Genomic DNA, 14,366 nt, shown 5'->3' with positions numbered 1-14,366 from the left:
GAATAAACATGACAGGGGAAGGCTCAAAAACAAGCAATTGATTTATTTATATACACTGAAGATAACCTTGTGCTATTTCATTCTGCTACAGTAGTAGGAGTCATGAAACATTAATAATTTGCAAAAGTATCAAATTTACACTGGCACAACTATTTGCTGGACTTTTGGATTCTTAAAACTGTTCTAAACAGAAAGGAATCAGTCAGCATGAAGAGAAAGGATACCACTACTACTTTTGATATATAAATCCATGTTTGAAGAATGCAGTATATTTACTCTTAGACAAGGATATGCACTATCTACTTTTTCTACTTGCTCCATGTTGACTCCGACTGAATTAAACAATAGCATTTGTTGTGATTGGACTACTGTTTCATTATTCAACTTTGTGACATAAACTTTATGCAGAACTCATGTCATGCAAAAGAGTAAAGGGTTCATATGGTCTCAACAATCAAAACAACTAAAACCTTCTATAAAGCATTCCAAATACTATACAGCCTTGGGAAAGTTCTCCACCTCTAAGCAGTGATCCCACTTTAACTAGTGTAAATCACTAGGCTGTAAACCTAGCATATATTCTGTATTTTATTTTTCACTGGGTACTTACTGCATTGGCTTAATCTTTATTTAATAACAGTATTAACTAACTACAGGTAGACCATCACTATGAAATATTCTATATAAAATAAACTTCAAGAATCTAAAAAGTTGTAATTAGAATTACTAAACTAAATGTAAGGCACATTCAAAAAGTTCTAAAGTTTTTAGATGATGAGAAGTTACAACCAGAATTTTAAGACTCATTAATGAATAATTATTTTATATAACACATTTAACAGTAGTGGCATCACATATGGAATTGAGTCCTGCTTTGTTCCAAGTACTGCCAGGACAAGCTCTACAACTGAACTATGACAAATAAGTCTAATTATGAACTGATGGATCTTCAACTAAAATCCCTATCACAGGTCATTTTGAAGTTAATACATAAGAATGTTGTACAAAACAATTCAAACTAACCTGGAAGACTATTCCAACAATGAATTGCATTTAAAAGATATACAGTATAAGAGACAAAGTAAATAGCAGTGACACACTGTGACCCTGGAAAGTGCCTACAAATATAGTAACAGCAAATCAAAATAAAAATGATGAAATGTACATGTGATTAGAATGACTGCAAAGCTGCCTGAAAGTAATATCAGCTCCATTACTAAAGGTAGTGTAAATTAAGTTTTAACAGAAATACCTAAAGGAACAGCAGATCTTACTGTAGTGATGAGCAAAATGATTAGCACAGAATTGAATTTGTAGAGGAACTCTGTTTTACTTTGCAATAAAATTTGTGACACAGATGCTGTTTCTACAGAAATGTGTGATATTGACACAAGAAGAAAGAGGTTCTATTGGCAGACATTTTAATGTATTAATTACACATGCATTTGGTTGTTCAACACTCAAATAAAGATCTCTAGTAAAAAAAAAAACCAAAAAAAAAACTCCTTTTCTGTTATGTGCAGACATTTTGTTGAATCGTTAACCATGTGTTGTGGTTGTTCTGGTAGAACTTACTACACTGCTCACTTTGACAGTTATGATGACAGTCTTGGTGACCACAGTTCTAATGATGCATTACAAACAGATGCATGTAGTTAGGTTTCCCATGGAGAAAACACAATAATCTGCACAATGGTGCATTTTGGCATGTCTATGTGGGGAAAGTATGCATTAAGTCACATTTTTTAAAAACACACTGTTCACTTTGATAACGACATGAACAAGAGGCCTAAGCAGAATTGATTTTACTGGTGTGCAACAAATTACACGCATTACAAAAAAAGTTAAGCCCCACAAAAAACTCTTTAAAGTGAGTTTTTTGTTGGCTTTGAACTTGTGAAATCATCTGTGAAATGAAATTTAGTGTTAGATTAACAAAGCAGTAGGTAAATTGAAACTTATTTGTTTCACTCATCACTTTCAGTAATACTACTTTGAGCTTAAAAAAAACACGAAGGACAGAGAGCTAAAATTGGATATTCTAATAACTGAATGAAGTTACGATGCAGTGAAGATCTGTGCTTCCAACCTTAGAATACTCTTTTGAGTGTAACTCTGATGTTGAGGACAGACAGCTGTTTTCAGTATGTCAACAGCAAAATTACACTTAATCAGGCAACGTGACCAGGCCTTAAATGATTTTTAGCTCTAATGTATATTATCTGTAATTCAAAAAATCACAGAAATTCTTATTTTTAAAATATTTATACAACAATCAATTTGCATTAAATATACTCAAGATAAAGACATCTTTAAGCGTAATGAACATTATACAATGAAATCCTACAACTCAAAAGATTCTACAGAGGCACACTTACGAGGTGCTCCTTCTGCCATTTCTAGAGCAGTAATACCCAGGGACCACAAGTCACTCTGCAAGAAGAAAAGAAGAAAAAAAAGTGAAGGGCTTAAAATATGGCCAAATACATTAAAGAGAGTCACCTTATAGCTTGATACTCCAAATTCATCCCCAGAATTTAATGATAACTGCTTACATTTTCTTAAACATAATAATTTCAAACAATTTATTTGATAAAAAAAGAGATCTTGCTACTGCATTCACTCTACAGAGTCACAGAATGACAGGACTATGTGTCTTAGAAAGATGTGTATTGCTGTAACAGCTGTAAGAAGAAAGTCATCTGTCCATCCATCCATACATAATTTTATCGAACTTTTATGACATGTTGAATTAATGTTAATTTAGAACATGGATTTTTATTTCAGTGACAACTTTATAATTTGTAAATGGCACTTTAACTTGCCAAAACTAAGAATGAGACAATGATGCAAGTGACCAAGAACCAGTTATTCCTCTACACCTGTGATCAGTTAGTATTTACCAAAAAAAAAAGTTAAATGTTAATCAACAATTTCAAAACATACATACTACTAACTGCATAAAACACATCTCTGTTAAAATGAAAGCTAGATAGATAGATAGATAGATAGATAGATAGATAGATAGATAGATAGATAGATAGATAGATAGATAGATAGATAGATAGATACTTTATTAATCCCAAGGGGAAATTCACATAATCCAGCAGCAGTATACTGATACAAAGAAACAATATTAAATTAAATAGTAATAAAAATGAAAAGAATTAAAATAAAATTAAAAAAAGCTAGGCATTACTGAATGATATGTGGATTAAAATTTTGCAATTGAAAAAGTTTCCATAGGAGGAATTACATGGACTTTGTTTCTTTATATGTATAGTCATGTTGAACAGACTGATATACTAAAGTTATATTGCTGAAATTTAGGTTTAACAATTTGACTTTGCATTCTTGTTTGATGTGATTGAGGTTTCAACAATAAAAGGTCAATTTAAAATCCATTTGAACGAGGGTGTTCACTATCACCTGATAATTACATAAGCCATCTGTGATACTGCCTCTGCTGCATCAAAGTCCTCTACAGAGAATGAAGACAATCTGAAAATAGCTACAGCTGAAAGAATCTAGGCTGTAGACTTTGTGTAGTACTAGTACTGCCTGTGCTTCTGCTTATGGCATTAGATATTTAAATTATATCGAATAAGAGAAATGTTTGCTTGCACTGCTAATCTACCTGTGGTTTCTCCCAGGAAACTTCATTAGCTCATTATTTAATTCCAGACCAGGAAAGGTGAGAGGAGGTTCCTCCTGTGCATAATGTCATCTTGGGTGAAACAGAGCTATATTATTACGGGTGTACTTTTGTGACTGGAGCCTCAACTGCCTAGTGGGCATGCTGATGATCTTTGAGTCTGGTAGGCAGAAATATGAACATAGAGGTGAATAAGCATATAATACAGCAGTTTGTAGTATATGTTTACACATACGAAAATGTAAGGTTTAGGGCCAATTTAAAAAGAAAAGTATTTTCAACGATACTACCCTGATGCTAAAGCATGAGCATCGAAACATAAAGAATAATAGGAAATGGTGTCCCTTAGCAATTTTAATGTAATGTGACCTAATCCGTTTCTCCTATCCTGTTCAATTCAATTGTAAAACACTAGCATCCCATATTCAATATGCATTTCAAAATTCTAACCAAAAGCCTTCTGTACCACTTACTCTGTAGTCATAGGTGGAATCAGGATTCTCATCACAAGCAATGACCTCAGGAGCCATCCAGTATGGTGTACCAATGAAAGTGTTCCTCCGACCAATGGTCTGATCAAGCTGTGCGCTGACTCCAAAGTCAACTGTGGTGATAGGATTGAAAATCAGTCAACAGTGGTAACTGCTTGAAATCATTCAGGAAGATTTAAACCCAGCACTACATGAATGTTATTATCTTGTTACTGGTAAAATGATAGTACATCTTGGAAAACTGCTATCTGGTATTCAATGTACTGGATTTTAACTTTTATTTTTAATACTTCCCATGTCCCAATATAATCATTACTGGTTTGAAGATGCTGGCTAATCTTTACCTCAGGCCATCCTTGAAACATCTTTTACATCTCAAGTATATAATACTTATTGCTTGAAAAAAATACAGACAGCACCTTAACAGTTCTCACTAACAGGGATAAATTGGTTTGGTGATATCTTTGGTTTCAAACTGTAATAAAATAATGTTTTGTAAAGGGTAAGGCTGTTCACATTCTTTGTACTTTATAAAAGCCCTACATCTTTACATGACACCTTTAATTTATGAACACTTGCCAAAGCTATTATCATAAAGTAAAATGACAAAATGTATAATTCTGTTTAACAGGAAACTTAACCTTGATACCACTGGACACATGGTAATCCAGTATTTCAAATTCAGGTAAACAGACAGACCTGCTGTCAGGAGCAAGAGGAGAGGTCAACCAGGGTGATTTATTTATTTAATAAACAGTCAAGAAATGACTAATGAACATACTCCGATCCCCACATCTCCCCTCATTCTGAGTATGGAAAGCATTTAGATCAAGCCTATGAAAAAAACAACATGTAATTTGGGAAAGAGAAATGCTCTGAATATACTGTAGGAAGCATAACATATGTGTCATTATGGCTATTATAAATTTAGCAGACACCTTCATGTAACTAACATTTTATGTAGAAATCTGTTAAATGAAGTATGTAAAGATAACGCATTAAAAACTAAGGTAATAATGGATCGCCATTGCCTTAGATTTGGGTGTTCTCTATAATGTGTTATGCCAGTAGGCTGACCTTTTACCTTTGTGAATTTTTCCTGTTCTTAAACAGACACTATGGAGTATTGTATTAGACAATCTTGCAGCCCAACAAAATTCTAATTAAATGTGGATTTTCTGCAGAAAAGGTCTTTATCACATCTTTTTGTGGCACAGTTCATATAAATATTAAAATGAGGGACATTCAATGTTACAAATATTTTTTGGAGTGTAAAATTAAAACATATTACAGTATAAAGGGAATATTTTACTATGGAGGTATTATTCTTTCTTAAAAACAATATTTATATGAAATAATACTGCTCTTCTTTACTTTCTTATTCTGATATAACTTGATTTGAACTATTTAATTGGCAGTTACACTATGGTGTGGTTAATGAGATTATGTTTCATATAAAAAACTCATTATTACAATATTAACAAATCAAATTTAACTCCTACTATTATGTCATCATGTTATACTACTGGTACAATTTGGTTATACCGTGAAAAAAATAAAAATGAATAGTATTAATTAGTACAATATGATTCTTACTTTCATTTCCCACAGACTAGCAGCAGAAGTAAAGCACAAAGAGCAGAAAATGAATACAACACTGACGATGAGTACAACACCAGGTGACACACACACACATGCTATATGTACAGTATATAACAGATAACCTCATGCAGTAGTTAGTACAAGCGTCTTTATAGTATCCACTTGACTCAGGCATAAAACCTGTGCCACAATCTAGTTTTATTTTAATAAAATTTGCTTCAGATTAATGTAAGGGTCTACTTTGAACTAGGGAAATGCACCGAACAGGTCCTAAAATAAGTTGATACCTGGATCAAAATAAGGAAAGTACAAGGAAATGCCTTGAGAGATACAATGTGCAATCCTTGGAATGAAAAACATGCCTTTAAAATGTTGAAAGGTAGAAACAAAACTGTGGAAGTTTTTTTTTTCAGACATTGACAACCATTCAAGAAATGAATGTTATGAGGATGAAAAATTACAAAGAACTTTTAAATTTTGTAATTTACTTTCAAGACATTTTGTCAAAGTGGAAACTTTTTCAAGATGTGTTTTATTTGTGGTTCAGGGGCAAAAAGAAGTTCCTGACAGTACTGCTGAAGTATCTTTATCTGTCACATATTATTACTGAATGTACACCACAACTAGCATAGTTAAAAATAAAATGATCAGCAATGGACTTTATTCGCCTTATTTCAGGAGATTGTGTAAGGTGTAATGGTAAAAGTGTAATCTGGAACAATGATAAGAACTAAACTGACATTATGTAACATTTTTATATCTAAACTGCAACCCTAAAGTGATGGCATAGAAACAAGTAAAGAAGACCTGGAAGGAGGCAGAACTCCACAAAACCTGACTGAAGCCTAAACTATTTTTGTTTTAATTTTTTTAATATCAATATTTTTCATGGTTTAATTTAAAAAAGACAACAAGACAGCGATGATGGCACACTTATATCTTTTATCCCAAAAGTTGCACATTGCCACAAGGAAACAAATAGAGAGGCACAACTTACCAAGTTTCACTTCTGCATTTTCTGTCAGCAAGACATTCTGGCCTTTGATATCTCGGTGGATCACATGATGTGAGTGAAGATGTGACAGTCCCTGTTTGAAAAAATGTCAGCTTTTAGCAGATATTCTACAGTACATTTTTTCCTTACATTTCTATGTTTAAGTAAGTAGTAAATTGGTTATGATGAATTTTACTTGACTTTACTTCTGGATAACTGAACACATAAACTGTGTCTCTTTTAATGCAAAGTATCTATCTATCTATCTATCTATCTATCTATCAAATAAGGGCATAACTTCAAAATGCTTCACCAAAAGTAAGTCTTACACACTGTACATTTCAAAAATAGGAGCTTAATTGCTAAGTATTTCAATTCCTGGCAGCATACACAATTATTTGTTTTTCTTAATGTCAATCAGGAGTGAGATTAATGGTCAAAACGCTGCAGCTAGCATAAGAATTATGTATGTAAATAACAGATTTGTAAATGTCAGCCAGTTCGTGACTAGTTCATGACTGCTAACTAGTTTAACTTCTTATCATTCTGATTCTGGGTGGGGAATTGTTTAGTGGAATTTGCACAGAGGGGTTCCCATCACATGCTTTAATCATTTACATTTAACCAGAATGATTTTCTTTAGCATTACTAGGCTTTCACAGTTTGTATGTTTTATCTATTTATTGTTTTTTTGAAAACTGAGGTTGACACGGAGGCTCAGTAATTTAATGAATTATGGCAAAGCACAATATTATGATGGGATATCTACCTGATTTAAAGATCTCTTGAGATATTTAAACATATCTCTAATATTATATCATATCTTTAAATATATCACTAAATAAACTATAATTCTTTTCAAGATTTTTTTAAATCATTTAAAGGTATCTTTAAAAATACTTAATCAATTTGAACAAATTTGGTAGGGATGTTACTATGCATCATTTTGTTATATCTTCAACCAAATAAGAGAGTTTCTATTTATTGGGGTGCTGTGATTTCACATCCAGTACCGGTAATTGCCTATGCAGAGTCCGTAATTAAAATTGGCACCAGTTCATCAATTCAATATTATTCAAGAATTAATGGTATAGTAATCTTTTAGTTAACACTCAAACAGATATCCAAAGGAAAATGCATTTTGATTTACATGTATGTTTTGCATTGGTTACTGGAAACTCTTTTTATATTTTATTTCACCAGAAAACTTTGCAATTTGGAGATGCACACTTAGAAAATGAATATTGTGGCAATAACACTGACTATGGATGTAAAACAGTTTTAAAATTTGTTTAAGATTGGACTCTCCTCTCCTGTTTTCAAGCAAATCGTACCTTATTCTTTCAGTGCTCCCTTCCTTTTGTCAATTCTCTGTATACTACTGCACTGTCAGTATGTACATTTAGGCATATAGCCACAATATATTCTGAAAGCATTATAAGATGATTTATACCACAAAATCTAACCGCTTTAACACAATATCAGATAAGCTCATTCTGTAATTGCCTAAACTATTCTTTTCTTTGCTTTTTTACATATAAGATCATCTAAACAAATTTATTATTTTCTCTTAATAAATGTGTTAATTGTTTGTCATACGTTTGCTGCATGACTATTAAACATGCTATTTTAATAGGTATCTAACACAAAATTTCATCTCTTAATAGTGGTCAATAGTGAACTATTACTCAACCCGCCATATCCTAACTACAGGGTCACGGGGGTCTGCTGGATGCCAATCCCAGCCAGCAAAGGGTGCAAAGCAGGAAACAAACCCTGTGCTGGGCACACACTCACACACCAGGGCCAATTTAGAATCGCCAATTCACCTAACCTGCATGTCTTTGGACTGTGGGAGGAAACCAGAGTACCCGGAGGAAACCCACACAGACACAGGGAGAACATGCAAACTCCATGCAGGAAGAACCTGGGAAGCAAACCCGGGTCTCCTAACTGCAAGGCAGCAGCACTACTACTGCGCCACCATGCCGCCCAATAGTGAACATAACAAATGATTTGCTTCCAAGTCACAAATTAGGGTTAGTTATTATTGGAGTGGAAAGTCTCCCATCAGTCACTTTGCACTGAACACTACTTCTTTCAGAAACACAAGTGGTCTAGCTAAAGAAGCCGTTGTGAAGCAGTACAGTGGATTTGATTTTTGTTTACTAAAACTTAATTTGAATAAAGGTTATCCAAATAGGGTAAGAATGGTGGTGGTACAGTAGAAAAGTTTATTTTGAATTTCATTAGATGAGTATAAGAAATAATGAATTCCTCATACAAACATACCCTCAACACCTCCCTGCAGATATAGGCAATCCAATCTTCTTTCAGGCAGTTCCCCTTGGTTTTTTTAACCAAATCTGTAACAGAGCCAGCCCCACAATACTCCATTACCAACTAGAAGAGAAAAAAAATCTTTTAGCAGTTGTACATAGTAAAAGCATATTTTGCACATCCTAGAATATAATTTTTAAATTACTTGAAAAACATCAAAATGTTAACAAAGGGTATGCTGAAATGAAATTTTGTTTCTAAACTGTTGTTATAGTAATATAAAATAATACATATAACATATATATATATATGTTATATGTATATATATATATATATATATATATATATATTTATTGGGTGGTCCAGATCTAATTATGCAATTTTCATTACGCTATAACTTATTAAGTTTAGAAAATCCCCCGAAAAATCCCGGACTATCGAGAAGTGTACGAACTGATGACATGAAGAATCGTCTTCGTGCCTAACTGGAATCGTCCCCGCATAAATCAAAGTCATCCAGATGATCTGGATCTGCATAATTAGATCTGGACCACCCTGTATATAAATAAATACACATTCATATACATATATATACACACACAGACACATATTACCTTTTTATATAATACGCTACCGTGGCTATTTGTCTGTCCAGGATTTTAAATCACCTGTAACTCACAAACCGTTTGACCTTTTGACCTGAAATTTGGTACACATATACTGTGACACTTTTGGGGTGATGATTGACCTCCAAGGTTATTCCTTTTTTCATTTTTATTTTATTTTATTGTAGAATAAACTCTCAGTGGCAGCCAGCAGGGTGGCCATGCAGCCCATGCATACAGGTGCCATTCTCATCCCTATCACCTTCGCCATCACTTCCCCTACCTCTTCATATCTTAAATCATTCTTGAGGCAGATTGAAGACTTAAGTGCCAGCATAAGTGAAAAATTAAAGAAAACATACTAAGTAATTGCAACACAAACACTGACTTAATCAGTTTTAACGCGAAAAGATGCTGACGAAAGAAGAGAAGAAGCGGGTCGCTAGGGTGGAGAAAAGATGAGCTGCTCAGGAAGCAGCAAGCACATCAACTTCTGAGCAAAGGAATGGTAAACATACAGAGAAAGAGGGTGAATACTATGAATGCTCAAGTCAAGTGTATTCACTGCACTAAAGTGCAGTGTGCTGTTACTGGTGTATATATATAAAACTCTTTTTCTAACATTAAAAAGGCCACCCCATTTTTATCACTTTGTGCAGTTAAAAATGAATGCGCTCTATTGGTTGCTCTCCTTCATGTTTGCTTTTGTCAAAGAAACAACAATATTATTAATGAGAATTCTGGCACTGAGATAGAACACACCCTGTAACAGAGTTTGACTTAAGTGGTGTGTAGTCTAGACTTGCTAAACAAAAAGGTGGCACATTAGGCACATAAGTCATAAATAAATGCAACAAACCCGTCTAGCTAAAACATAGCAATGACGGAACACTAACTCCTCAGCAGACTATTTATACTAAAAAGATTGCTGTAAGAGACCTTCAACCACTGCAGCTGCAGACAGATACATTGAGATGAAAGCTGAATGATAGAACAGAAAACATGTTCTATTTCTAAAAGCATCAGTAAAATCTCATCATGGGTCATGCTCCTGATGATCTCCATGAGATAATTCCTCCTGGCAGTTTATTTTATGTTTAAAAAAATATGTAATTTGTGATGGCAGAGTTTAGAACAACAACTGACACAAGCCTTGCCTGTTGTTTCAAAATTACTTCACAATTAACCTCATGTGTGCAGACCAAATTATAATATTGCTCCTTTAAGTGACACTCCTACACCTTCACTTTGACAGAAATTAATGAAATGTATATGTCTTCTGTGCCTATGCACATTTTTCTTATTATTAAATTATAACATATCAAAGGAAGATACTTCCTCTTCTATTTTCAAATGCAATGGCCCTTCTGCTTGTTGCATAATTCCATCTCATTTTCATTCAAGAATTATTTCACAAATTAACACAAGTTGCAATACTGTATATGCTTCTAAAGGAACTTTTACTGTAAATGAGTCAAGATTGTTAAGAGGAAGACAGATTGCACATTTCACACATGCGGAAACAGGAAAGCCTGGCATTTAAAACAAAACGAGAAGTGCTAGAAATTATTTATCACAGAGTACAGCTTTTTTTCCCCTCATCCATGCTCTGATGCTTTGGTTGTCATGTAAACTATAAAACTTTTGTGTGTGTGTGTTTAATCACTGTCTTTCTGTACTTTTTTTAGACCGACATCTTAGCCAGGAAATGTTGAACCAAAATATGTGACAAAAAACAGGTTTGCTTGCAAACTTAACAGCTGCTATCACTTTAGCAATGTATAGCTATCCTTTAGGCAAATGTCAATCTGTTTTTATGGGTTACAGAATGAAAACCTTTCTAGTGGTTACTATGAATTATAAAATAAATTGAATAGAAAATAATAGTATTAAATCAAAGAAACCGTTAAATCAAGAAAAGGACAAGTTACAGAAGATTTTGTCAAAATTTATAGAGACAACTCTGAGACATGCATCAACAGATGTCAGAAGTCTAATATACAGTAGTTTAGAACTAATCAGATAGACTTGAACACAAATGATATATATATATATATACATACAGTATATATATATATATATATATATATATATACAGTATATATATCATCCTGTTTAATAAAACCCTTGTGTGCGTCCAGTGTCCGTGTGTGTGTGTCTTCTGGTGAAGTGCGCATGCGCGGGGCCACACAGCACGTGTTCAGTCTCTTCCTGTGCATTCCCTGTGCAGATGGAGAGACAGACACACACACACAGGCGTGTTCGAGTCACGCACACATACAGGCGCGCGCGAGTCACACACACACAGGCGCGCCTCACACACACACAGGCGCCCGTCACACACACGATTCACACACACACACACACGAGTCACTCACACACAAGTACGCGCTACAGACAGACAGACAGACAGACACACACACACAGGCGTGAGACAGACAGACACATACACACAGACACAGGCGTGCGCTTAAGAGACACACACACGCGAGAGACACACACAAAGGCGCGCAAGAGAGAGACACACACACAGGTGCTTGCGTGCATTGTTGCAATGTTACTTTTCTTGGTTGTTTATTAAATTACAGATTTTTCAAATGTTCATTTTTTCCCCTGTGCTTAAAACTAATTAAAAAAAGAGTTTTTAGCGAGCGGGTCATAAGGCTATAGCGCAAATTCTTGCAGTGTTAGTTTTCTCTGTTGTTCAAGGTTTTCTTAGTGTTAGTCAATGTTTTTACATTTAGTTTACTATTACGCTGTGCTTTCTATGGTATAGTTAACTATATTTGTGCTTAAAAACTATAAAAAAAATATATATTTACATACAGTTCATACGGTCTGGAACGGAATAATTGTATTTACATACAATCCTATGGGGGAAATTACTTCGGTTCACGACCAAATCGGGTTACAACCAGAGTTTTGGAACGAATTATGGTCGTGAACCGAGGTTCCACTGTATTACTGTCAGACAAAATTACAGGCATTTCACGGAAATACAAACCAGTATTACTGAGAGAGAAAATTAAAGGCACACAATACAGTGACACATATTACAGCCACATACAAGGTCCCTTGCCATTTAATATAGACTGTTCATACAAATGTTTATGCACTACTGTTCTAGCACCCGTTATTTTAACGGGCTTAATGTCTAGTATACATATAAATGTTTAAAACTAGCTGAATACAGTTTGCACTTAAGGATTACACATTTAGGCTTTCCTTTTCTATTGTATCATTGGAAAACACTTTGCTGTAAAATAATTTTTGGTTTATGGCTATGAAAAACCTTTTCAGGATCGCAAGAGAAAATTACTTTAAAAATGTGCATAAGTGGGTAAGAAGGTTTCAAAAGTATTTGCTCTACTGAGAGAATTTTGAAGACATGAACTGAAGCAGTGCACAAGTGGCTGAACAAACAGCAGAACCCATTTTTAAAGTGTGAGGCAAGAGAGTACATTAAAAAACTGTTTATAACTCACCTTGGACAACACTGATAAACAACCTATCCACCAATTATCAACCAAAAGGCTGCTGTTATATATTCTTAAGCCAGACCTTAGCAGTCTAACAGAATTAATGGATTATGACTCTCAACAGATGTATTTTATGCTAACAACAGAGGATCCCTGTAACAAATCTCAAAGATTGAAACTGTACCATAGCTAGATGTGACAAGGTGCTGTATGATCAATAGACACAAGTACAATGAAACACAATGTGTTTTTCCTCCATGTGTACCAATGAAAATCTTTATGTGGATCCTGGCAACTCCAGGACACAGCAACACCTCCAACCCTTGAGATGATAGGAGGCAGACAAAACAATAAGTACTATTACTGCTTCTGGTTCAAAGGCTAAGTTAAGCTTTTATTTCCATTTTTAACAGAAAAGCTAAACTTGTCATATCAATGGCTGTCACCTTATAGAGCTCTTACTAGTCATCATAACATTCTTCAAGGGGCTAGTCTTGGGCTACCTGAAATCTGGACATACAATTTATCACATGACCTTCTCCTATATGCGCATCACCCAAAGTGTTCCATTTAGGATGCCATAAAATCTACTGTTCATCCTGCCCTGTCCCATCTGGATAAAAGATACATTTTTGGTAGAATGTTGTTCATACACTTCACTTCAGTCTCCAACACCATCATCTTTGAGAAGTTAATAGGGAGGTTGATTCTTTTAGGCTATAACACTTTCCTATTCAACTGGATCCAGGATTTCCTCACAGAGAGACCCCAGACAGTTTGCATTGGAAAAATCCTCTCTACTGCCATCTCTGACGTCAGCCCACTTCTGTTCACTCTCATGACTCACAACTGTACAGCTTCACATAGCTCTAACACCATGATTAGGTTTGCTGTCAACACATGGTCTCATCAGCAATGGGGATGACATCAGCTTACAGAATGAAGATATGATAATTGGAGGGCTAGTGCAAATGCAACAATCTGTTTCTTAAAATAGACCAGACAAAAGAAACGATTATTGACTTCAAAAAGTCCACGTTGTCCATACACCACTGAATATCAAAGGCTCTGCAGTGGAATTAGTCATAGCACCAAATTTTTTGGTGTGTACCCAAGAAGGCATCTACTCTACCTTTGGCAACTGAGGAAGGAAAGCCTACCTTCTCCCATTATCACTGCGCTCTAAAGGGGCATCATTTAAAGAGTTCTGACTAGCTGTATCACTTTCTGGTTTGGGAACTGCAGCGTCTCTGACAACAA

At 34.6% G+C, this 14,366-nt stretch overlaps 1 protein-coding gene across 1 annotated transcript in view; it reads right to left on the bottom strand.

The window, feature by feature from the left end:
* The window catches only part of si:zfos-2326c3.2 (misshapen-like kinase 1), a 132,600-nt gene that overhangs the window by 67,647 nt on the left and 50,587 nt on the right, over positions 1-14,366 (bottom strand). The window contains exons 5-8 of the mRNA XM_039766279.1: positions 9,035-9,145; positions 6,746-6,836; positions 4,129-4,259; positions 2,379-2,433 (exon numbers count right to left, since the gene is read on the bottom strand). Of these exons, the coding sequence (XP_039622213.1) occupies positions 2,379-2,433; positions 4,129-4,259; positions 6,746-6,836; positions 9,035-9,145 (388 nt within the window). The remainder of the gene's footprint in view (positions 1-2,378; positions 2,434-4,128; positions 4,260-6,745; positions 6,837-9,034; positions 9,146-14,366) is intronic.

The sequence above is a fragment of the Polypterus senegalus genome, chromosome 10 (genome assembly GCF_016835505.1).
Source record: "Polypterus senegalus isolate Bchr_013 chromosome 10, ASM1683550v1, whole genome shotgun sequence".
NCBI classification, from domain to species: domain Eukaryota; kingdom Metazoa; phylum Chordata; class Cladistia; order Polypteriformes; family Polypteridae; genus Polypterus; species Polypterus senegalus.
The sequence above is the reverse complement of the archived record's forward strand: the minus strand, read 5'-3'. Positions and strand labels throughout refer to the sequence as shown.